The 25,386-nt window shown below is 51.2% G+C and overlaps 1 protein-coding gene across 7 annotated transcripts in view; it reads right to left on the bottom strand.

Annotated features, from left to right (window-relative positions):
• The window catches only part of ABCC8 (ATP binding cassette subfamily C member 8), a 76,721-nt gene that overhangs the window by 11,315 nt on the left and 40,020 nt on the right, over nt 1–25,386 (bottom strand). For 5 of the 7 annotated variants that reach the window (XM_081061793.1, XM_081061795.1, XM_081061796.1 and 2 more), the window contains 16 exons: nt 24,249–24,394; nt 21,908–22,013; nt 21,657–21,773; nt 21,205–21,280; nt 20,366–20,471; nt 11,098–11,133; nt 9,409–9,444; nt 8,578–8,676; nt 7,412–7,496; nt 6,648–6,728; nt 4,898–5,035; nt 3,340–3,465; nt 2,333–2,432; nt 1,862–2,103; nt 1,606–1,772; nt 444–513 (listed from right to left, as the gene is read on the bottom strand). In XM_081061793.1, the coding sequence (XP_080917919.1) occupies nt 444–513; nt 1,606–1,772; nt 1,862–2,103; nt 2,333–2,432; nt 3,340–3,465; nt 4,898–5,035; nt 6,648–6,728; nt 7,412–7,496; nt 8,578–8,676; nt 9,409–9,444; nt 11,098–11,133; nt 20,366–20,471; nt 21,205–21,280; nt 21,657–21,773; nt 21,908–22,013; nt 24,249–24,394 (1,731 nt within the window). Of the gene's footprint in view, nt 1–443; nt 514–1,605; nt 1,773–1,861; nt 2,104–2,332; nt 2,433–3,335; nt 3,467–4,897; nt 5,036–6,647; nt 6,729–7,411; nt 7,497–8,577; nt 8,677–9,408; nt 9,445–11,097; nt 11,134–20,365; nt 20,472–21,204; nt 21,281–21,656; nt 21,774–21,907; nt 22,014–24,248; nt 24,395–25,386 lie in introns of those variants that run through there. The other 2 variants (XM_081061798.1, XM_081061799.1) reach the window with 2 other exon arrangements.

Genomic DNA, 25,386 nt, shown 5'->3' with positions numbered 1-25,386 from the left:
TTTGATGATGTTCAGTGGGTTCCCTGCCACCACGTTTTTCTCTCTCACATTATTATAGGCACATGTCTTCATCTCTCCAGCTACACTGTAGACTCCCTGAGGGCGAGAGTCAGGACTTTGTTTTCTTACCACTTAGAACGATGGTAAATAAAAAACACAGGCTGAATCAAAATAAATAGTCTCCACAAAATCAGTCAACTTGGTTCAGAATATGCTGGAACCTTACTGGCGTGAGCTGGGGGTTCTTCAGTGGAAGCCAGAGGGCTGTGGTTTCTCTCGGCCTTATGATGAGGGTCTCACAGGGGGGCCCAGGCCCTGAGGCAGCATTATAATCAGACTGGAGCCCACTGGGTTCCTCCCCAGATCTGGGTCTGGGGAAGCCAGCAGCAGACAGGGGCCTGGCCTCTCTCTGAACTGGGGAAATGGGTCACAGTGCTGTGTACCTGGTCAATGGTGTTACAATCAGATGAAAACCTGTTCAGGATGCTTCCAAGGGGCGTGGTCTCAAAAAACCTAAGAGGTAACCAGAAGTTATTCATTCGCTTAGTGATTTCATTTCTGTTTATTGTACGAGGGTAGTTATTTCTTTCATTTTGGTATTTCTGGAGTCATCCCAGGGACGACAGCCTTTGCAGGTCTATGGACATCTGACCTGTTTCCCTGGGAATTCCCACAGCAGCCCAAAGGGGTGCTGGTCCCTCATTAGCCTCTGTGACACTCAAGCCCATGTGTGTAACCACTGCCTCCTTTCTCAGCTGCTTGCTTGGCCTGACTCACTCAGCAGCTGTCCTCCCAGGGACATAGAGTCCTCTCCAGAGGGACAACCGGCCAGAGGGAACAGGGCCCCAGGAACAGCCTGTCAGCTGGTTGACCCTGCGAGGAACTCTGGCTGCCTTCACACTGTCTGTGACCCGGAGTCGGCCCAACCCCAACCAGAGAATTTCAGAACCACAAATCTGGGACAAATAGAGGGTAGGTAAACGTTGAGGCCATGTCTGTGGGACACAAAGAACTCAAGAGGCTGAAAAATAAACAATGTAGTCAGATGGTAAGGCCTGGCATTAATGAGGGCGGGGCCAGATAATCTGTTTGCCTGTTGTGTGTTTAAACCAAATAGGCCAGCCCATTGGGCAGTGACTTCTTTCATACCAAGCGGCTTTTGGGGTTTTTATCCATCTTACTACAGAAGATATGAACAGCTACACCATGACCCACCCCAGTGTCAGAACCTGCAGGGAGGCGAAAGAGGAGGGGGAGAATTGCATGCGGGGGCGGAGACAGGCAGATGTACCCGGCTAGGGAAGAGACAGTAGCATTTACGCAGAGGCTGCAGACATTCACTCTGGACTGTCGTGACAATTAGATGAGCTAACCCTGTCAAATGCCGAGCACCGCGTCTGGCTGAGTACATGCCAGTTTCCCTCTGCTTTCTGCACTGAGCAGGGCACTTGCAACACATTTGGGGCTCCTTGAGTCACATCCGACAGCTTGTTGTAGAGATTGGATATCACCGTTTTATAATGGGACAAGTCACAAAATAGTGACTTGCCCACAGCCCCAGCATGGCCGGGAGCCCTCTCCTATGCTGGGGGGCTCCCAGCATACCTCATGGGAGCCAGGATGATCCGGTTCAGCAGGCTGCGGTGCAATCTCTTGGCCACCTTCAGCCCTGTCCACTCGACTGTGACAGAGGTGACCAGGCACAGCATGATGCCCAGGCTGCAGAGCACCGTAAACACCATGGCATACACGGTCTGGTCAAGGGAGCACTCCTGGCCAGGCAGAGAACGAGGAAGGTCCCGGGGGTGTCCATGGCTCAGCCCCCTCCCCCCAGCCCCTGCCCTGGGGCTGCCAGCCCCACCTGGCTGAAGGAACAGTTCCTGGCCAGGGGGTTCAGGGTCAGGGCGCTGTCCGTCCACTTGGCCAGCCAGTAGTCGATGGCCACCAAGACCATGTGCTTGAGCAGCTGGGAGAAGACGAGCAGCGACAGGAGCAGGATGCCAGCCGACGACAGATACTTGGCGCAGGCTCGCCACGGGATCTTGGCGCGCTGATGCAGCACGGATGACAGATTGTCTTCCTCCTCACTCTCGGCTGCCTCCTCTGTAGGCCGCAAGAACCCACCCTGTGGCTTCACAGCTCATATCCCTCTCAGGGTGAACCAGGGGCTATGTTGTCCCCACTTAACAGATGGCAAGACTGAGGCACACAGAAGGGAAAGGATTTAATCAATGGCACACTATCTTACCACCCTCAGGACCCTAAACCTTAGTCTCTGCGTGGTCGATTGGACCCCAGGCCATGATTTCACTCCCAGTCCCGCTGTCAGTACCTTCCTCCTCTTCCTCATCTTGCAGGAGGCCATCTCTTGAAGACATGGCACAGGGCAGGCCCTGGGGTGGCTCTGGGGCTTTTCTCTCCATGACGGTCTCCTGAAAGACAAATAGGGCCTGGCCAATGTCCTCAGGGTGCACAGAGGGGAAAAAGGAGAGTGGGGGGCAAGCACCCCTGGTAATGATCAGTGTCAGTTTCCAGATTGCCCTTGCCTGGTGAGGGTCCAGATGAACACGTTTGTCTTGCCAGAATTTACTCCTTCCCCTTCATCAGCTAACAGAACCACAGCGTCCCTGTGGGAGACCACCTCTCCCCTATTCTTATTCTCTGTGATTCAGGTGTGCTGGTCATTCTCCCTGGCTCCAGGGGTGGGCATATTCTCACATTCCACATCCCTGGCCATAATTATTTGTTTAGGGGTGGGCACATGACCAAATTGGACCAATGAGAGTGAGCCCTGGGACTTTTGCTAAAAATCATGAAAGAGGCACTCTCTTTCTGGCTGTTGTTGATCTGGGAGAATGTAAACCTGAGACTGCCAATGGCCCTCACTGCTACCGTGGGAATGAAGCCAATTTAAGGGGAGCAGAGCCAAGAGATGGGGAGAAATAGATTCTTGATGACATTGTTTGACTGCCTGGGTCCAGCTCCACCTGAAGCTATGACACCCCTGGACTTTTTGGTTTTATGAACCAATAAATCCTTAACTCCCACCCCCACCATGTTTTTAAAATTTGTTTAGCCAGTTTGAGTTGATTTTCTGAAACTTTGTAAACTAAATGATATCTATTTCAGGATAAAGGGAAGGCATCCATCTGATTGTGCCTTGGGTAGCTGGCACAGGTACTGCTTCTCCTCTGGCAGGAGTAAGTTCATGCCCAGCTCCCATATCTGTCCTTTGGGAGGTTTCCTGGGCCCAGTGAGGGCAGGAAGACCTTTATGAGTTGAGTTCTAGAAGAACCTTCCCCTCAGGGGGTGGCTGCCTGGCCCCCAGGATATACCGACTTTCTCAAGCTCTTGGTCCTGCCGGTTCATGAGGGTCTTCCAGTGCTCAAAGAGCTGGCACTCAGACCTCTGGAAGTCCTTGAGCGTGCCCTCCCTCTGGATGGTGCCATCCTTCATAGCGATGATCTGGAAAGGCAGAAATAAACCCTGCTGAGGGCTGGCTGGGGATGAGAAGTGGAGGCCACACCTCGCCTGACTGAGGAGTCTGAGATGGACATGCACACATTCTTTCCCCACCACAAATGACCTTTGGATCACCTACTGCTGTGAGCTGGTAGTGATAACCTACTCTTACTGACACACTCCCAGGATTTAGAGCATGGTACATGGTGTGGGGGGGTTAATTCTCAATGGTCCCAAGGTTGATAAGATGATAAGAGAGTTTGCAGAGCAAATTAGTGCATCCTGGTCCAGCTGTCTGGTTATCCACAAGAACTCCATCAATGGTCGCTGCGTTCAAACACTTAACGGAATAATTGCACACTACCCTTAGCTTCTCCTGACGGCAGATCTGAGAGGTTCTGCCAGTGTGTGGCAAAGCCCCTGTTGGTCTAAATGTGTGTGGCCACACCTCTTTGAAATTAATAAAACATTTTATTTGAAACACTCAGTGTTTCACACTGAGGTAGGCTCATCATTAATTCAGACACTCACCCCTGCTTCTCTCTCCCCCACCGACCCCATGCTGGGGTTTAGGAAGGGGTGCCTGGGAGTCCTATCCACTGACACCTCAAGGAACCAGGCACCTCCGCGTGTACCTTTTTGGGGGATAAGGATTGTCTTGCAGAGTCACCACTGAAACTGTGACATAAGCCTGCAACTGTTTCAATAGCTTTTATTTTCAGTATGGATTTTTTTTCCTTTTTCATAGTGGAGGGAGGAAATCACCACACATAGAAGGAGACTTATGTGGGGTCAGCAGGGCTATTTTAGCACAGGCCTGACACTCCAGGAGGGCCTCAATTTTCAGGAGCAATTTTCTATAGGGATTAGGCAAGGCCCAGATTTCAAGTCACATGATTTCCATCCTAAAAACTAGGTGCTTTCCAATTAATTGAAAAGTAACTATATCTACCTGTTGAGGAGTATGGGAATTTAGTTCATGTTGGGTTTCACAAAATGTCATTCCACTCATAATATGGAAGTTTCTATTACTACCGCTATTGTTTGTTTCCATCTTTTCTATCTGGTCTTAACTTGAATCCGACCCACTGAGGGCAGGGGGATGGTTTTCCCATCCAAATGGGCACTCCCCAAGGCCAGGGGACGAGCCATCCATCTTGGCAGGAAACAGGAGGTAGGAACTGAGTGTCTGCTTCTCTCCTTGTGCTACACACAGGGGTCCCAGGCCAGGATAGGCAATATCTGCAGCTCTCGGTGATACCAAACCCTTGGCCTGCGCAGGTTTCCCTAGTCTGCCCTGCCTGCACAAAGCCATCCTGGGCTGATCTCTTCTGTTTGGTAGCCCTCAGCCACTGCTACGAGATGTCTGATTGACTCCTTTGAGATGTGAGACTGCTTCTCCCATCTCAGCCCTCTGCAGCTTATGACCCCTCACCCAGTCTGCATGTGGCAGGTACTGTAGCTTGTGGGTCACAAGGACCACTGTCCTCTTATCATCTCGGAGTAGCTCAAGGATCCCGGCCTGCATCAGGTGGTCACTCAGATGGATGTCCAGAGCCGAGAAGGGGTCATCCTAGGTAGAGGGGAGAAGATAGGGACAAGTATGGGGGGAGGAGATGACAGTGAATGTAAAAACCACCAGTTATACCAGCTTTGGTCTAGGGTCTGATGCTAGTTAGCTGTGTGGCCTTGGGCAATGTACCTAACCTCTCTGGGCCTTAGTTGCCTCATTTTAAAATAAGGCTGTTATTAATTATCACTCTCAAACAGATCTAATCACAAGCTTCCTGACTCCTCACCCTCCCGTGGTTCCCCAAAGTCAATGAAGTCTAAATTCCTTAGTGTGGGAATCCAGGCCCTTTACAACCTGCTCAGTCTTCTTTCCAGCCTCACTTCTCATCTATCTTGTCCAAGCCCCCTACTCCAGGGAACTTGCCGTTCCAGGCCTCTGCCTAAGGCGTTCTCTCTGCCTGGAGTGCTGATCTGTCTTTTATGTGCGTGGTGCACTCCTACTCATCCTTCAGTGCTGCAGCCAAGCACTAGCTCTTCCTGTATCCTTTCCTGACCCCTGCCCCTGCACCTAGCCTTCCCTCTTCTCTGCTCCAGTCATACCCTGCACAAAGCCAGATCTGATAGTATTTGCATGAGGCTCCTAAGAATTGAGACCCCTTGTGCCTGTGCCTGGGACAGAGTAAGAGCTGAAGACAAGTCTGCTGAAATAAACTGAATTATCCACTGTGCTTCTCTCGAACAAGGTTGTTTAAAGCTCACATGGGATCATGAAGGAGCTCGTACTTCGTCAAGCGTTTTGCATGTGTCAGATGGTAACAGACTAAGGCCTGATATTATGAAGTGTTTTTAGTAGGGAGTGTTTGTGTGTGCTGTGGGGGAAAGAGTATAAAGCTGGGATCAGAGACCTGAGGTTCCTTCTTTCAACTCTCTGTCCAAATGGCCTCCCCCTTTCCTTCTATTTAACTGACTCACATGGCAAGGCCCTCCTCTAGGAAGCCCTCCGGATTTCTCTAGGCCTCCCAGTTGTCTTCCTGGACAAGGCCCTTCATGGTCTGTGTCACGCAGTTCGGCTTTCATCTGGGCTGTGGCTCTTGAGTGTGGGTGAACTCTGTCTCCCTAAGCAGACTCTACGTGTTTGAGGCCAAAGGCTGGGTCTTAGAATTCTTCAATATCAAGGCATGTTATACAGAACTTGGTGTGAACTAGGGAAAGGATGGCTAAGCTTTATCTCATGTTTGATTGTGAGTGGTTACCTGGAATGCTGTGTTGAGAAGGATTCTGAGGCCACGTTCAGTGTCCGTGGAAAAGAAGCTGGAATCAATTGGCAATGTCTGCTTCGGGCATGAGATGGGAAGTGGCAGCACACAGGCCATGCGCTGGCCATTCTTAGGGTCAGGCTAAATAAGCATTGATAGGTTGAGGCTCTCCTACAGGGAAGTGGCCTGTAACTACTTACCTCCCCTCATGGCTACTGCAGAGCTCATCGTGAAGCCCACAGTGGGTCTTTTGCACTATCCTTGCCTCAGTTTTCCCATAAATAAGTAGGTAATACCTCTGGCGGAAGAGGTTTGCTCCTGGAGAGGGAGGTGTGTGTGTGTGTGTGTGTGTGTGTGTGTGTGTGTGTGTGTGGTGTAGGGGAGATAGCCAGAGGAGGTGCCAGTTGGGACACTCACCAAGAAGACGACATTGGTATGCTGGTAGAGGGCTCGGGCCACACTGATTCGCTGGCGCTGACCACCAGACAGGTTGATGCCCTGTTGCCAAAGGGGAGAAAAGGTCATGCCCTCATAGCCCTTCAGGAAAGACTGTCGTGGCTCCTACTCAACTGTGAGCTCTTTGGGATAGAGGCATGGCACTATCCACTTCTTTGTCCCTCGTCACCTTGCAGAGAGAAGGAACTTGTACATGTTTACTAAATTCACTGGGAAGTGGGGAGTATTATCCCCAAGTCTTTGAAGATTCATCATGGAGGTGCTAGGGACCACCTGACCAGTGAAGACCAAGACGGAGGAAGCAGGGGTTTAATCGTACATACAGAGGACAGCCACCAGAGAATCCTATTTGTTTAAGCTTGTGGAGCAGGGGCCCCACCAGGAGAGAGAACAGGAAGAGAGTAACCTGAGCCTCGCACAGTGCCATGGGGGCTCTCAGCATACACTCAGGGCATGAATGAAGGCAGTGTTGTCATCTCCAGCCTGGGAGGCGCGTAGCTGACCTTTGCCCAAAGCAGGGCTGATTGTCAAGGACAGACACCAGCCCAGGGCTCAAGGAGATCATTTTGAACCCACTGCAGGCAGCTCTGCAGCCTCCATCCTCTCATTTCCCAGGTACCTGCTCTCCCTGAGAAGGATCTCGGGGCCTGGTGGTGGTGATGGGTGGGGAGCAGGGGAGGTTGAAGGCCTCGGCTTTGAGGAAACCCCTTGGAGGCTCCACTAACCCGTTCCCCAATCTGGGTCTGGTCTCCATGGGGCAGGATGTCAATGTCTGGCTGCAGGGAGCAGGCTTCGATGACCATCTTGTACCTGCAGTGGGATGGGGCAGGGACACAGCGGATCAGTCTGGCCAGACTGGGGTCTGAGCACGTGCAGAGGGTTATTAGCCCTGGGCAGCTGTGCCCAGGGTGAGCGATGGCTTTAATGGGCCTCTTGCTTGGGTGCTAGCAAACACCACGTGAGCTTTAAAAGAGCTGAGGGCGGCACTTCACACGGCCTTGGAGCAAGTTAAATATTTGAAGGATGAAGTTAGATGGCAGCAAATATGCCACATAAGTGACAAGAGAGGGCCCATGGGCCCTGTGCAGTGAGAAAAGCGACAGTCAGAGCCCAAGCTCGGGGCACTGCCGGGGAAAATTACTGCTGGTTGGTTTACACAGTAATGGTAATGGCTGCTCAAATATTTGCCCAGCCTGCTCCTCTCATACTTCCCTGGCCAGCTCTTCACCTGGGCAGGTGCCAGCCAGGGTGCATGGAGGAGGCATCAGAGTATCCTGGTGATAGGTACTTGGGTATCAGACAGCCTTGGATTTGAGACCCATCTCTGTGAATAACTGGCTAGGCGGCCTTGGGCAAGTTACCTAACCTTTCTGAGTCTTGGTTTCCTCATCTGTAAAATGAGATTGCTAATAGTACCTGCCTACTGGGATTGTGGTGAGCATTAGAGGAAATCGCATCTATAGAGCCTGGCACCTGGTAAGAGCTCAATCAATGTTAGCGGTTATTACTATCACTGGAGCGAAAATAGTGCGCAGGTCGCCGAGCTGGGGGTAGGGAATCATGAGTGCAGAGAATCATGGAGAGCTCGCTCAGCCTTGCTGCCAGCCACAAGAGAAGGCAGCAGGGCTCCTGCACCTCCCTTGCCTCTTGCCCGCTCACCCACAGGAGTCGGACTGCCCTGACTCCCAGGCACATCTGGAGCATTTCCAGATGGACCATATGGAACAGGCCAGAATCCAGATAAGTGGGCTGGAGAGCAGGATGGCGGGTGAGAGAGATCAATGTGGGGCAGACCAGCTGCCTAGGGCTTGGGGACTGGGGCAGGTGGCTAATGCTGCGCACGACCAATTTCTCCCCTCCCCCAGCCGGCCTCCCTCCCAGAGGCTTTTACCGTTGTTTGTTGAAGGGACTCTCAAAGGTGATGTTTTCCTCCACGGTGGCATTCAGCAGCCATGGTTTCTGAGAAGCATAGGCCACCGGACCTCTCTTCCTGGGAAAAGCCGGGAGGGAGTAGGGAGGTATTCTCAGGGGTTCGTGCTCAGGGGCAGCTGTCAAGAGGATGGCTTAGACCAGGGCAAGGGGTGGGACAGTGCTAAGACAGGGGTGGGGGTCGGGGGGTGTGCAGTTGGCAGAAATCAGCTTTGTGTGGCCCCTGGTGGACTCTCCTTCCTCCGGGCCTGAGTCAGGCTTGGGTGCCAGGTCTTAGCTGACTGGGGGAGATGGGACCTCCACCCCTCCCTGCCCTACACCCTACCTGCCCCATCCTTGCACTCTATACTCCTTCCTGAGTCTCTAACCCAGAGCCCAGGAGGAAACCAAGTAAACACTCGATCCCAGATTTCCTCCTTCCTTGAGAAGCCCTCAAACCACTCAATTTTGACATTAGCAGGTAACTCTCCAAATGACTTTTTAAAAAAGGAGAGCCAAGGAAACCACATTTGGTGTGATATAGTTTTTGAAGACAACCCCTACCCCCAAATTAAAAAAATTAAAGGCAAAGATGACCGCCAGAGAAAAATGAGCTGGTGTTAAGGAAGCAGCCTGATGTACAGAAACAGTAGTGGCTTCCGAAGCACTCCATAGAGCTCAGAGCCCGCCCTGGCCTCCTCCCTGCCGCTGGGCTGGGGTCTGGGGACTTCCCCCCAGAGCTCTGTGGCTCCCTTGGCCTGAGAGCCCCTCTGAGGAAGCCTGCCTGGAAGGCAGGTTTCCCAGGACACAGTACCTGATATCCGAGTCGCCCACTGGCTCCCGCTCTGGGCTGCAGCAGGGGAGGAAAGATGCACCTTCAGGGTTCATGTGAGGGGAATAAGTTCCCTATAGATACCCTGAGCTCCCTCGAACCCAGAATGAATGCCTTTATCATCAGTGACCAAGTCTATGGCCACAAATGCTGTATAGACAGACGTGGGAGTGGGGCGTAGACATCCTGAGAAGCCTTCATTGCCTGAACCCTAGTAGTGTCTAGAATTCATGTGGGGTGTGTGAAGAGTGCCCCTGGGGGACCCGGTTAAGGTAAAAGGGAAGATGGGGGGAGGGGAGGACACTATTGGAGTAGGTCATGGGAGTGGATCTTCCCACATTAGAGGAATGCAAGGCCCAACATGTGGCTTCTCCAGACCCTGCCTCTGCGTCAGGGTTCAAATGCACTGGCCAAGGTCTCAGGCTGACACGCTGCACAAACAGCCTGGCTAGGGAGTGCTCTCTGGCCAGAGGCAAGGTGACATCGGCGCCTGCAGTTTGTGGGTGGGAACCTATAGCTGGTGGAACTTGGTGGCACCTAGAGAGCCAAGAAGCGCTCCAGGTATGATTTGCAGCCCCATGTGGCCCTCTCGGAAGACAACCAAGGAATCTGGGGCATCTGCCAGGAGAGATGTAGTCAGCTGTGGTGCCCATGTACCCTGGACTGACCTAAGCTGCTTCAGTGTCAACTCTTCTGTCCCATTACTGTCATCCACACATGCAGACTTGTCACATACCATGAGGCCTGATTTCTGGCTCAAGAAATATGATCACTATGGCTAGAGAGGCTGGGCCTGTCATCATACCCTGGCACTTAGGGACAGGTAGGAGAAAGGGCAGAGAAAACACGAGGAAGTACAGCCTCTTTGGTGTTGGAGAGGGAAGGCCAGAGCTTAAACTTATTTACAAAGTGGAGCCAACCCCCCGGTCCTGACCTCCTACCACCTCCTATGTGTTTCACATGTTTTGGGGAGAGATGCGGTTAGGGAGGGCGTTCAGGGTCTCAGAGCCTCATTCATCTGTTTCACTTGCAATTTGCAGACAATAAGAACATAAAGCCCATTGAACATAAAGCAGCAAGACCACATTTTCTGTCTGGGGGACAACCACCTCCTCTCCTTATAGCTGTGTTTCTCAATATTTTTTTCCCCATGATCAACCTCTAGGGTCATTTTAGACAATTTTTCTCTAATGGTCCTTTCTTTGTCACATCTCTTTTCCAATTCAGTGTGTGTTTTTTAATATTCACAAAGTTGTGCAACCATCATCCTGGTCAAATTCATCGCCCCCACAAGAAACTCTGTACCCATTCGCAGTCACTCCCTTGCTTCCCATCACTCGGTGGCAACACACATCTCTTTTCTGACTCTATCCACCATGAAGTTTTAATACCACAGATATACTGCATACGTTTACATATTATGGCCCTTTGGAGGGCCACAAATCATTATAATGTCTAAGTTTTTTTCTCCCCGTGAACAAGGTTTTACCCTTGTTGAGAATATATGCCTTATTATAAGGTCCCATGCTTTGGAAATTGTGTCTCATGCCTTGAAAAATAGGCTGCACACCCCTGAATCCATACTCAGTATCCTCACCCCAAGTCTCCCCTCCCCGGCCCCACGCTCAGCCCTTATCAGGACCCGCTTCCAACCCAGTCCCAAGGCTGTACCTGGGGTCTTCTCCCATCTCGCTGTCAGGAAGGCTGCTGTGGGCACACGTGGGGAAAGAAAACAACAACAGCAGTTACCTCCCATTCCGTTGCCTTTCTCTCCATCACACTGGGTCTTTGGGAAGAAGCGATCCCCACAGTCTCAACCCCCATTCATCCCCAGTGTCCCCAAGTAGCTTCCTTAGGGACAGAAACTGCTCTTCTCAATCTCTGTCCCTCCAGCAGCACCTGGATGGTGACCTTCCAAATAGCAAGGGCTTGATCAGTGCTTAATCAAGGGCACGACCCAGAGCAACAGTGAGGCTGGTTGGGCGTCCAGATTGTTTTATAGTTGGGAAAACTAAAGCTCAGAGAGGGAAAGTGACTTTCCCAAGGTCATAATCATTTCATATAGTGTTTTCAAATGGTGGATTGGGACCCATCAAGTGAGTCTGAAATAAGTGAATTGCAACTGGACTGAAAAAAGAAAAAGAACAAGAACACACAGTGTGTATTGCATGTGGGCAAGATTGTATTTTTTGTGTGGAATTTTTCTCTTCTCTGTCAGTGAATGCATGAATTTAGTAGACTGTGATGTAAAATGCATTTCATACTGTGGATTATAGTAAAAATTTTTTTGAAAATCACTGAGTGAGGTGACCTGAATTTTGGTGCAACTTTGCCAGTGCTCTTTCTCCTGCGCCAGGCCACCTCTCAACCTTCCAGAATCAGCTCCTGCCACTGAAATGTGTCCTTCTGACATGCACATTTGGGGAAAAACAATCGACTCTGAGTTTTCACAGATCTTAGTTTAATAATACTAAACCAGCTAACGTTTATTGAACTTTTAGAAGCACTATGAGAAGCGCTGTAATAGTATTACCTATTTGAAAGCTCAAAATAACCATATGAAAGAGTTTTATTTTGATTATCCCCACTTTACAAAAAAAAGTGAGGCACAAGGAGGCTAAGTAACTTGCCCAAGTCACACGGCCAGCAAGTAGCAGGGAAAATACATTTGTTTGACTCCAAGATTCATGCTCTTAATGACCATGCTATGTTTCTTCACTGTTATGGCCCATGACATAGCTCTTATAAGTACCTTCTTGTCCAGAAAACAAGGATGGAGAAAAACAGAGATGGATGAAGGCTGAGGAAATTCTTTTCTGTCCTCTGTCGAGGGGCAGAACTGAAAGGAGACCCTGATGGATACGTAATCATTAGTCCCCTCTGATCCTGTTCTCCAATTTTTGCGGTTTCATTTCATTCACTCAACTCAACCTAACTTTGTGTTCCCTAAACCATCAGATAGCTGTAATTTATGGACAAGCTGGTAACGTGAGACATGTAAAAAACCGAAGCTTACAAATTCCAACTCTGTGCCCACATCCCAAATAAGCTTATCTGTGGAATCTCCTGCCTTAACAGCTTCCAGAGTTGCAAAGGCTGTAATTTATCTGGAGAAAAGAGCATCTGCGGCCTCCCTGAGGACCTAGGCACACAATGAGCATTCTCGGCCCTAACTCAGTTTGCACCATTGTCTAAGCTGCTCAATTAGCCCTCATAATGGACTATTTTTCTCTCTAATCAGCTCCTGTGTAAGTCTTTTATCCCCGGTGGGATTTTAAGGCAGGAAGAACATTTTTTTTCAGCTCCCACAGTGCTGAGCACATGACAGATCTGTAATAAATGCAGGTTGTTAACTAACATGTTAATCATTTGGGAAGAAGGCAGGAAGGAAGGCAGGAAGGCAGGAAGGCAGGAAGGAAGGAAGGAAGGAAGGGAGGGAGGGAGGGAGGGAGGGAGGAAACTAGCACACAATGCGGGTGTCCTCATGCCAGGCTGTGGGGACAGAGCCAGGAGAGCAGTTTCCAGGCTCTCGGCCTCATGTGGAAAGGTGCTGGCTTGGGTAGTAAATGGCCGTCAACTGTGATCGGATGGCCATCAGCTGTGGCTGGTTGGCTGTCAGCTGTAACCAGTGAGCCATTGGCCAATAATACAAGTGCCGTGGCTACGCTAGCAGAGGATGGTGGCTGGCAAACGCGGATTGCAGTTAGCAAGGGGTTGGTTGGTTGGTTGGTTGGCAGAGAAGCGGATGGTGGATTGCGCATCGTGTGGTTCCTGCTTTCTGTGTCTCCAACCCAGCTGCCAGAGGGAATATAATGGTACGACTCCCCTATCTATGTCTCCATTGCTGTTTCTTTTTGGCCTCACCATATCCTGAGTTCTTGTGCGGGGAGCGGGAGCTGAGACCCTGTATGACATAGGCACTGTATGAAATTCTTTGTATTCACCATTTCATCCTCACAACAACCCTATAAAAAAAGTTAGTATTTCCATTTTACAGATGGGGAAACTGAAGCTCAAAGTTTGCATAACGTGCCCCATGGTACAGAGCTGGGAAGAGGGGAAGCTGAGGTGTGAATCCAGGTTCATCTTCTCTTTCCCGTGTAGTCCCAGCCTCCCTAGAATGAGCCTCCCCAAGATGTTGTGTGTCTATGTTTTAATTTGAAAAGTAAAGAGTTGTACGCGTGGCACACACTTTTTCTCTCTGATTGCTGGACTCTTAAATGAGTTTGGCGGCATTTGATCCCTCCTCTGCCTGCATTTTTGGGACCAAACACTGAGCTGAAAGGACAATTTTTCTCCGTTCTCTAACCCCACATCCTTCTCTCTAGGTAGGTTGTGTGAGTGTGTGTGTGTGTGTGTGTGTTCATGCACCAACCTAACTCAAGGCTCAGAGCTTGCTCTCCAGGGGCGCACAGTCTGGTAGAGTGAATCAAACAGGTACTGAAGTCAGAAAGTTATAAGGGCCAGAAGAAAAGTAGGCGAGAAAATATTATAGAAAATTTGGGGGAAAGTACACACAAACACATACGCAAATGCCTAGAGGAAAGACTGGAAACTTCTGGGTGATGGGATAGTAGGTGGTTTTTATCTTCTTTATAGTTGTACCTCTTTTCTAATTTAACGTACATCCTTTTAGAATCAGAGAAAAAATATAATTTTTAAAAGTAGTTTGGAGGAGGAAGAAATTTGAGAAGGTGAGGAAGGGCTCATAGGAAGTTCCAGCTGAGCCGAGCCTTGAATGCGGAAGGCCTGAGAAGCGGAGGTGAAGAGCAGGGAACACTCTGCTGGGGCAGGAGGCAGCAGAGCGTGCAGGCAGCCTGGAGAAGTGCGAAGAACATGGGCTTTAAAGTTTGTCTCTGAGGGGCTTCTCTGCTCAGAGGTTGTGAAATCTTAGGCAAGTCCCTTTACTTAAGGGAGCCTCAGTTTCCTTATCTATAAAATTGGGATAATGGTACAAATCTCACAGTGACACTGGGAAAATATATTGTAAATATAGCTTGTAGCTGATTGGAGGAAAGGACATAGAATTGGAGAACTGGGGTGGGGGGACCATCCTTTCAGCTCAGTGTTTGGTCCCAGAGGTGCAGGCAGAAGAGGAATGGAACAGACCCAACACTCATTGAAGATCCCAGCAATAAATAAAAAGGGAAGAGGTGGAAACTGAGGTTGGAAAAAGAAGTTAAGACTTAGAAGTCTACATTCCATTCATCCTGCCCTAGACAGGCTTGTTGCTGCCCTGAAGTGTTACTTTTCACCCACAGTGCCCCTTCCAATTGATGTCACTGGGACCTAATGCCAAATCTCTTAAGTGAGGAAAGGGTTTTCTCATTGTCCAGATGAGGAAACTAAGCGTCAGAGAGGTGAATTAACCTGCCTAAGGTCACACAGCTAGTGAGTGGCAGAGTTAAGACTACAACCACAGACCACCTGGTTCCCAAGCCTGGCTCCATGCAGTGCCCCTTCTCCTATCTGTCTACCATCTCCCCACACCTGCCTCCTCCAGGAAACCTGGGGTACATCTGAGTCCCTGACCCCAACTGCATAAAGGCCCCAGGAACTGTATGGGCAGATGGGACAAGAGGGTACTCCTGAGAGGAGTCTATTTCTCATCCCTGAGGAATCAGGGGTCTTGTGAGGCAGGCTTCACAACAACGACCACAAGGCCACAATTTTCTGAGGCAGGCCCGGGACAAGCAGGGCACAGGCCTCCTGAGTGTGTAGATGGAAATAATACATAGTTGACACGTGGAAGCCCAACAGGTGGTGGGGGCAGGGGCAGCAGACAGCTCTAATGAGGCCAACCTGCGGTTCCTCATGGGGTGATGGGCCCTTTCTCCCTGTGAGGACAGAGTCCCAGAGATCAGTTTCCAGGCTCTCAGCCTCACGTGGAATGGTGCTGACTCTGTTATTAGATGGCCATCAGCTGTAATCAGATGGCCATCAGTGGCTGGGTGGCCATCAGCTGTTACCGGTTAGCCATTAGTCACTAATATAATTGTCGTGGCTATGCTAGGGCGTTGGTTGGTTGGTTGGCAGAGAAACAGATGGCGGATTGCAGATCCTGTGGCTCCTGCCTCCTGTGTCTCCAACCCAGCCGCCAGTGAGAATACAGTGATATGACTCCCCTATCTATGGCTCCGTGGGTGTTTCTTTTTGTCTTCACCATGTCCTGTGTTCTTGTGTGTGGAGCAGGACCAGAGTCCCTGCATGACACACCCCACCCCATGCTTTCCTTCAGGGCCCAGCTTCCTGCTGGCTCCCCGGGGACGTTTAAAATCATTCTACTGCAGACATTAATGGCCCTATTTTCAGGGAAAGGATTTCACTTGAGTATATCTGTTAACATGGACTTTTTATTAAAATAGTTTCCTCTTAAAGATTAAGGAGAGAGTTTGTAGGTGGACAGTGGACTGTGCACTGGAACATTCCCAGGTGGACAGTGCACTGGAGCAGAGAGCCAGGCAGAGACAGGTGACTTTTATTAAAGTGAATGTTTGGGAACTACCTGGTTCTCCCTGAGACCTGAGCCTAGGTGGCTGATGTGCTGGATCCACTCAGGGCTGCCACAGTAACTCCTGCCAGGAATGCTGGATCTCACCCAATGGACACTCCACACCCACCCTAGGGCTCTATCTGCAGGTTTCTGTCCACCACGACTGGTGAGCTACCTGAGGGCAGGGGCCAGGCCTTCTCCTCTAATATTAAATAGTAGTATGCACAGAGCGGTTCACAAAATACGTATCCTGTGCTGGGCAGCGGTGTACACTGGGGTACAACATAGAATAATCCTCCAGCCCCGTCCTCAAGGAGCTCGATGTTGTGGGGGAGACAGACCCATCTGCAGATAATCACAGTACAGTGTGAGACATGTGCTGGTAGGATTCACTTATTGCAAATGTTGGTGGAGAGGATGGGCGGGTGGTGGAATTCTGGGGTAGGGGAATATTTGGGCAAATGCACACAGGAAAGAAAGAGATGTATTGCCACATATGTAATGACAGTCTCTTGATGGCTCTAAGCGGGTTTTGATTCACTCATTTAGCAAATGAATTCATTTAGCAAAGGCACTGTGGATACAGAGAGACAGAGAAGATATGGTCCCTGTCCCCAGGGAGCTCACTACAATCTCTCTGGGGGAAAGACTGGAGTATAATTAAAGAGCAATTGGAGAATTTTGTTCCTGGCATAGGAGTACATTGCCAAAGAGTACTATTTATAGTAATATTTATAGGGCACTTACCACATGCTAGGTTAAGCCCATGGTAATATAGGGAAACTGGTACACAAAGGTCACAGAGTTTCCCAAAGCACAGAGCCCAGATTTGATCCCAGGCAGCCTGACTCCAGAGCTTGCTCAGCCACACTGCTCATTTGTTCATTGAAGGCATAAATGCACAGTTGTACAAATAAACCAATCTCCCCAGCGCATTCTCCATTCTGCACCTCCTAATCCCCCAACTCCCGGCCTTGTGCCTCCTGGAACTCTTTCTGGCAGCCTGGTCACCAGGCCGTGGCCCTGGTATGCATGAAAAAGCATCAGAACAGCCTGGCATCACCCTTGCCTCTGGCTGCAGACAGGAGGGGCTGCCAGCTCAAATGCCACTTGGCTCTGGCTCACGACGCAGTACATCATCCCCCTGCAGACCTGTGATGCAGTGTCTGAGGCACAGAGCTCCTGTGAGTGATGGAGGGAGGCCCTCAACACACAGCCCAACACTTCACTCATTGCCTAAGATAAAAAGGGCTGGACAGAGCTGCGTACATTTCCTGGGTTTTGAGAGACAAACAGCATGTGAAGTCCCTGACATGTCTGCCCATTGTCCTCCTTATCCCAGCTATGGAGATGTGTTCCTAACTGGTCTCCCTTCCTGCAGCAGCGCGCTCGCTCTCTCTCTCGCTCTCTCCCTCTCTCCCTCTCTCTTCCTCCCCCCCCCCCTTTATCGCCAGCACGATTCCTCTACAGCCTTCAGGCTAAATCTTATGTCCCAGACCCGTCACATAGTGTCTGAGCAGAGCCCAGCCCACTTTTTGAGCCCTGTCTCCCCCCGCTGCATCCACATGCCCACTCCTCTGGGTACCAGAACCATGTACCAGAACCTCCATCAGCAGGACTGTGCCCAGGCCGGTAGTCCTGCCTGGAACACCTTTGTCTTCCACCTGTCTGGTACATGGTTCTGGTACCGTCTTTTCCATCTGAGGAAAGCACACTCATCCTTCAAGGCTCCAGTACCACCCACATGAGCCTTCTCTCCTTGAGCGCAGAGCTCATTGTTCTGCCGACAATGACACTGATCTCCTTTCCCTCCCTTAGCCACAGGGGCCATGCCTTAATCATTGTGGCATTCCTATTGCTGTGCCCGGGATCTGGCACACAGTAGGTGCTCAGTAAACATGGGGTGCGTGAATACATCAAGATAGAGAAACTGGAACATGAGTTGAGTCACAAACAAATGCTCATAACTTCCTCGGGTTGGTGGCAAGCTACCCTGATGCGCCTCGCTGTGCTTGGGAGGGAAGCTGTACCACGGAGGATGGCAGAGTGGAGCCTGGCAGAGTAAGAACCGTTTCACCACCTGCCCCTCTCCCAGCCTGGAACAGAGCCAGGAGCTGGGCGCAGGCTGCCTGCTGAGGAGAGTGTAGCTGAGGACAGAGCAGTGAGCACTCACGTGGTGGCTGTGCCGGGGAGGTCAGGGTGGAGTGACGGCCACATGGGCTGCCGTCCACTGGACTGTCAGGCTAGCTATTTCTTCACGTTGCCCTTGTGCCCCTTCTCTCAGCACACAGTGGAAAGCCCATGCACGTGTGCACTGGGTGCAATCCCACTCTGCCATTTTAAGAGCTGGGTGGCCTTGGGCAACTTGCTTCACCTCAGTTTCCTCAATGTTAAATGGGGGTGACGATACCTACGTCACAGTTTGGTGAAGACTGACTGGGACAGGGAAATAAACAAAGTGCCTCGCACAATGCCTGGCTCACAGAGGTGCTCCAGTGTCCTGGACAGGTCCCTTGTCTCCCCGGGCTGGGGCCGAGGTTTCTGAAGAGAGAGGAGGCAGCAGTCAGACCCTGAGCGAGGGGTGGCACAGCGTGGAGAAGAGGTGAGGGCCAAGGTAGGGCTGAGTCCTTGCTAAGCTTGTCTGCCACCTCTGCAGAGGACAGAGAGGTGCTGATGCTGGTGTGAGGGCACCTGAGGGGGAGGGGATGGGACGAGATGAAGAAAGCGTGGCAAAGGGACCAGGCTCAGAGGGGTTTGACTCACGTGGAGTGGGACACAGCCAGGGGAATCCATGGGTAGCCCCCACCTCTGTGCTCTGTAATCCCATCTAGAAAAGGCCTGTCCTCAGAGTGGGCCTGCATCCAAGTTGCCCTCTGCATGGACCTTGGAGAATAATTCCTGGGACTGGACCCATGGGACACCAGCCAGGAGCCAGGGAAAGAGCCTGGGCTTGGGTCCAGCTCCACATGCTGACCTGTAAGTCACCCGACTTCTCTATCCCCAGTTTCTACTTCTGTATAATGGGGGGAAATACCCAGTGGCAGGTTTAGTGGGAAGCCTCAATGAGATCATGCTTGCAATGCGCTGAGCAAAGGGCCTGGCCCATAGCCGGTGCCCAATCAAAACTGGTTGCTTTTTTCAGTTCACAGTTCACTGTGGGCTCCTGCCTTCCTATCACAGACACACACTATCAGCCAACAGGCAAGGGCTCCTCACTCCATTAGCGACTGGCAACGTGACCTCAAACCTAATGCCTGGACTTTCCCAGTCAGGCTGTGTTAAGAAACTCCCAAAGAAGATGGGGAATGGAGGCAGAGACCCCTCTGACCCCAAACACACCACAGTCCCCGATGGAATTAAGGCTCCAGAGACTGAGTTTATGGGAAACCCAAGGAGAGTGTCTGCCAGCCATAGCCCCACTGAGGAGGGAAACATGCCACCTATTGGGTGTACCATTCAGGGACATTTTGGAAAATCAGCAAATGGGGGTACACGCAGGTATTCAGATACTGGGCTCAAACTCTCTCTCTCTGCTCAGTTCCACACTCACGCTTATGAAAAACCTGACACCTTAAATGATAATTTTCCCCTAGGAATGATTGCTGGGGAAAATTTGCCCTCTGCTGAAATGGCGACAGCCTTTATTCCCGAACAAGCTCTGCAATCCTCAATCAGGTCCCTCTTTCCCTTGGCTACTGCGGAGCTCCGAGCCAGCCTGTGTCTTGACTGCAGTAGTCGTCTTCTGCCCACGTTTCTGAACACCTTGTCTAACCTCTTCATTTCTTGGTTCCTCTTTTCTTACTTTTTAAAACATCTTCTATTTTTTATATATCTTTTCTCAACTAGTTTCAAGTGCTGTTTGGAAATAGGCGGGTAAAAATAATAGAGTCTGGGGTTCTGACTCTTTAATTAAGGATAGTGATCTTTCCCCAGAAACCCATGTTTATCTGGGTTATTTTTGGCTCCACAAAACACCCACTGGATGGTCTCTTCCAGCTTTGTTGATGATTAAGCTGGAAACCAATGTTTGTGTTGCAGTTCCCCACAGTGGGAGGCAGTGCTACTGAGCGAGCATGGGCTTTGGAGTCAAACAGAACTGAGTTTGAATTCCAGCTCTGCCACTGATTAGCTGGGTGAATTAGGGCAAACAGTTCAACCCTCCTCTATAAAATGAGAACTGTGAACAGCACCCACCTTGCTGTCTGCCATAAGGATTAAATGGCCTTACACGTGCAGAGGACTCAGCAAAGTGCCTGGCACATAGTAAAGGTTTAGCAAGTACTAACGATGGCGAGAATAACAACTAGCAGCATTTACTGAGTACTCACTGAGCACGCAGCACGCACAACACATTCTCAACTGAGCAGTAGGATTGAAAGGAGGACTATCCACCTGCCCACGGTGAGTCTCTCCCCACTGACTGAGCCCCGAGGACGTGTTTATTACCTGTTCCAGAAGACGGCCCCTGAGATCTTCTGCATTTCCCCCAGGGTGGCAAGGAGGAGTGAGGATTTGCCACAGCCCACTTGTCCCACAATCATGGTCAGCTGGCCTGCAGGAAGGGAGGGCGACAGATGGGAAGTCTGAGCAACCACCGCCCAGAAAGACGGACAGACAGGCTGTCCCCCCCCATCCCCCGCCCAGTGCTTTCCTCCTCCCTAGAATCCTCAGGGAGTCCTTTCCCCCTTTGAGCCTTTCCTTCTGGAAAGCTCTTTTCTCCTTCTGGCTCCCCAGGTCCTTCCTCATCACTGACCCCCCCCCCTTTCTAAGCACTTGTTTCTCCCTTCCTTTGCTCCCCAGTGTGAACCCAACTCCTCATGGTCCCAGTGATGCCTCCCTGGGTCCCACGTCCACCCCCTTCCATGCTTTGCTCATGCTGCTGCCCCTGCCAAAATGGCCACCCTGCCTTATGGCCCAAGGGAGCCTGCTCATTCTCAAAACCCCCCACCTCTTCCACAAAGCCTTCCCTGGCCACTCAGGCCTGATCTTTTTGTAAAGCGGCCAAACTCTGCAACCGCTGTTTTGACGTCAAGCCCCCCTGTCTTGCCTATCCTCGCGGCAGCACTCCCACCTGGCACAGGGACTCCTCAGGGATGAAGCCCGCCCTCTCTCTAGCGTTCATACGCCAGAGTACGCACTAAGGGTGCCCATAAAGCAGGTTTCAGTGAATGCTGGATTTTCCTTCTCTCTCCATGTCATTTGGTGGGACATGGGGAGGGGGCTCTTCAGACATGACTTGGAGGGGGCCCCTCCAGACCATGAGGTAGGGGTGAGCTGGGCCATACCTCGGGGGATGCGGATAGTGATGTTGGACAGTGTGGGGAGTCCATCTGGGGTCCAGGTGAAGAAGCCTCCAATGACCTGCATTAGCCACACACCACCACCCGGAAGAGAACAGAAAGGCAGCTGGATTCGCAGTGGGAAAGGCTCTTGCCTCCCTTCCCCAAGAAGGCCAAAAAATACCGACTCCTGTCCCTGGATCACCTCCAAGGCAGAGGAGTGGGAGAATAGCCTTCTCAGGCCGACCCTTGACTGAAGCTCCCTCCCCAAGAGGGCAGCTATGGTCCCCCCCAACTCGGTGGAGATGGAAGACGTGTCCCTGGCTCCAGGACTCCTATGGACCCTACAGGCAGGCAGGGTAACCTTGGGGCAGAGGTCTCTGGCCCTTCCGGTGCTGAGCTCCCTCCTGGACATGCTGCTGGGGGGCCAGACATGGAGTACAGGGTCTAGGACTCACGTGGACACAACAGTTGTCAGCATCCCCATCTGCACTGGGGGCCAGCCTCTGCAGTGGGCCCGTGAGGCTCTGGCAGTCGTCCCGGGCTGCACGCTTGCGGTTCACAACCTTGAGGGGCTAGGGATAGTTAGGAGGAGATGAGGGCCCATGGGGCTGGGAGCTCCTCAGCGAAGGGAGACCCCTTTCCTGTGAGGAAAAGCTGAGGCAGGACGCAGCAGGGCCCGAATAGCGAGGGAAAGATGGCCACTCACCACCGCCTGGTACTTGCTGTCTTGGCCCTGGGGCACAGGCTCTCGGGGCGCACACTGCTCCTCTCGGATCTCTGCGCTGGACAGGAACTCACTCAGCTTTTGCACACTGCAGAGGAAGCACAGAGACACCCCTCACCCCTGCCAGGGGCAGAGGGGAGGGAAGAGGGGAGAGGGCACAGCCTGAGAGAGCAGCGATGGGAAGGTTCCAGGTTCTGGGGTACAGCCCCTACACAGCCCCCAATGGAGGGGGACAGAGCCAGGGGGCATCCGTGGTGGGGGCAATAGACGTTACCAGGATTTGTCAGGGTTGATTTGTCAGTCAGTCAGTCAGTAGAGTAGATTGGGGTCTGGATTATGGTGGATTTGGTTAGTTTTAGAGTTCATTTGATGTTAAGGTTGGTTAGACTGAAGGGTGGTTGGAGTTGGGCTTTACCAGTTGCTGTTAGAGTTAAGGTTGGTCAGTGTTAAGGTTAGTTAAGGTTAGTAAGATTGGTTAGTAGCAGTAGGTAATGTATATTTATTGAGCATGTACTATAAGCCAGACACTGTGTTAAATGCCTTATAAGCATATAATTTCACCCTGCTGGGAGAGATGTGGGGGAGGTGTTATTATTCCCAGCTCATGTTATTATTCCCAACGCCCTGCCCACCAGAGAATTTCCCTATGGACCCAGAGGAGGCTCCAGAAGTTTCTGTTCATTCTCTGTCATCCCTGGGGGTGTGGACGCTATCTGAGGAAGCTTGAAAATTGTTTCCTCCCTTTTGTTAAATGTCCAACAGGCCTGGAGCCAGACAAGCCCTCCAACTCTCAAGGCAAGAACAGTCTGGGCTCTAAACGGGCTGCAGTCCCCGGTTTCTGTTCTGTGCACGATCCTCTCTTCCCTGACCAGGAGAAGCCTGCCCCTGCCTTGTTCCCCCGTCTCTCCTTGACCCATCCCTCTCTCAACAGCCAATGACTGCGAAGGGGGAGCGGGCCTTGTGTCCTGCTCCCTCCTTTAGCCCGGAGTCTGTTCTCCCTCTTTAAGTAGGCCTCAGCTACTCTGGTGACAGTGAGATTAAGAGAGTCTGCATATGGAAATGCTTCTGCATCAGCACGAGAGATTTCCAATAGGTGCAGCATCTTGAACCTGTGGTTTCTACACAGAATCACGGGGGCTGGGGTGGCTGTGGGGAAGGAAATGTGATCGTTAGGTGTTACAATGCTATGGCCAATAAAACTGAGTCAGCGCAGCCAACCCTAGAAATGGGAATTGATTTTTTTCTGGCCTGTTACTCCCTGAGTAGATATTCCCTTGACAACAGTTTTGCTGAGTTATGCCTTCTTCCATCCTTGAACCCTGCCAGAGCTGCCAGACCAATGGGGAGGTGTGTCCTAGGACCAGACAGGTGTGGTTGCAGTGGTCACCAGAGCAAGTCCTGGGGCCGCCACATGTAAGTTACTCCTTCTATCAGCTACTTCATTTCAACCTCCCTGTCAGCTGCCTAGTACCTAAAGGGTCCCATGAGACAGGGGTGTCACCTTCCTCAAGGCTGACGGGGCTTGGGTATGGAGGACATTTATTACTGTCCCATTGGTGATGGGAAAGGACATAACTAACTCTCCCAAGAGATATGACAGGCCATTGCTTTCCAAGAGCCATTTCAGAGGCCTACGGAGATCTTCACATGCCAGCTGTGGTATTCCCCAGTTAAAGCCTCAGCCTTCTACCTTCAGGCTTTTATTCCTAAGAGAGTGATGCCTCTGGGAGAGTGGCAGACTCACCACTTGGCTCTAGAGCCCGGAAGTGGGGGCCTGTAAGAGCCATGGGCCACTCGGGGATAGGATATGTAGGCATGTGGCAGAAGCTGATGGGGGCTGTGAAGGTTCTGGGACCCGTGGGAAGAGCAAGAGATGCTCAATCTGGGGAAGACAAATATTCCGTAGATACCTTCTTAAATCCAAGGGGCTGTCTTGTGGGAAAGGGGAGGTGCTCGTTCTTGGTGGCTCTGGAGGGTGGAACTAGGACCAATGGGTAGAATTTATAAAAATATACCAATTTTGGCTCGATATTTGATTTTTTTTTTTTTTTTTTACAGAGTTATCTTGGAGGTTGTGACATTGAGTTCCCTCTCCTTGGAGGTAGGCAAGCAAGTTGGCTAGTCTTTTCTCAAGGGATGGTTCAGAGGGAAGCCACACGTGGCCTATGTCCCTCTGACCAACCACAACCAGCTCAGTGAGGGCCAGACCAATGGGGAGGCATGTCCTGGGACCAAACAGGTGTGGTTGCAGTGGTCACTAGAGCAAGACCTAGGGCCGCCACGTGAGCTGCCCATGCAGCGCCCTGCTGGGCCCTCTTCTCACCTGACCAGAGCTTTGACGGTAGACCGGACCACACTAGACAGCAGGAACAGTGGCGTGACCAGGATGTGGAAGAGGGAGAGGGAGGCAAAGGCCACTGAGGGCGAGAAGTCAGCCTCTTTGAAGAAGCTGACGTGGCCCACGAAGGTCTGTGGACAGAGGCATATGTAAGACAGGGGTGACTCAGAGCGTGGGCCCCTCCCACACTGGAAACCCTCAGCCCATGGGAGAGAAATAATAGGTCTGGAACAAGGGACCCAAGGAGACCTGTCAGTTAGAGACCACTGTCCCATCCTCGCAGTTATCTCATGTCAATGCCCCCAGCGTGTTCAGGACTTCAAGCTGGAGGGCGGGAGTGGGGGGCTGCTCCCTCCTTGTCCTGCCCCCTCCTTGCCAGGACTGAGCAGGGAGGAGCTCTCAGCTTAGATCAGCTCTGCCCCTTCTCAGACAGCAGTCCTCAGTCAGGAACATGAAAATACAAGAATTGCTAACCACCTGGTCACAGTGCTTGCCCCCGACTACCTGGCTGGCTCAGCTGCCTGTGTTACCCAGAGTTCCTGGAAGAGCCAGGCCAGAACCAGAACAATAAATCATGTCGAAAGTGAATTCCCAAGTATGCTTGACGGGCTGTGAACTCGCCACAGTTCAGGGACACTGGCGCCAGGGGAAATAAATGCATCTTTTTAAAGAACTGCAGCCATCACAGACTCAGGGATGGGAGTCCTGGGTGAAGGGGCCATGGGCTCGTGAGGGCCCAGGGTTTTCTGTAGAGGCACGCTCCTGGCCCCCACAGCTGAGCTCACACACGGCTTTGGTCAAAATCTCTTTACGAAACCTCCACTGTAATTGTTAATGACGTGGAGAATTGTTTGGGCCATATGCTTACATTTCAAAAGGCAGGTTGCAAAACTGCATGCGCAGCGCAATCCTCTTTTTGTAAAAAGGTCACATTATGTGCCTTAAAAAGAGACTGGAAAGAAACACATTAAAAATGCTGCCAGGGGATTATGGGTGATTTAAATTCTCTCTGGCCAGTCCTTTCTGAATTTCCCAACATTTCTGCAATAAACATGTTTCACTTTTATAAATTAAAGGTTTTATAGCTATTTTAAAAAGAAAGCTTAATTTCTTTAAAGACTAA

The sequence above is a fragment of the Rhinolophus hipposideros genome, assembly GCF_964194185.1.
Source record: "Rhinolophus hipposideros genome assembly, chromosome: 10".
NCBI lineage: Eukaryota > Metazoa > Chordata > Mammalia > Chiroptera > Rhinolophidae > Rhinolophus > Rhinolophus hipposideros.
Note: the sequence above shows the minus strand (reverse complement) of the source record. Positions and strands in the feature narration are given on the sequence as shown.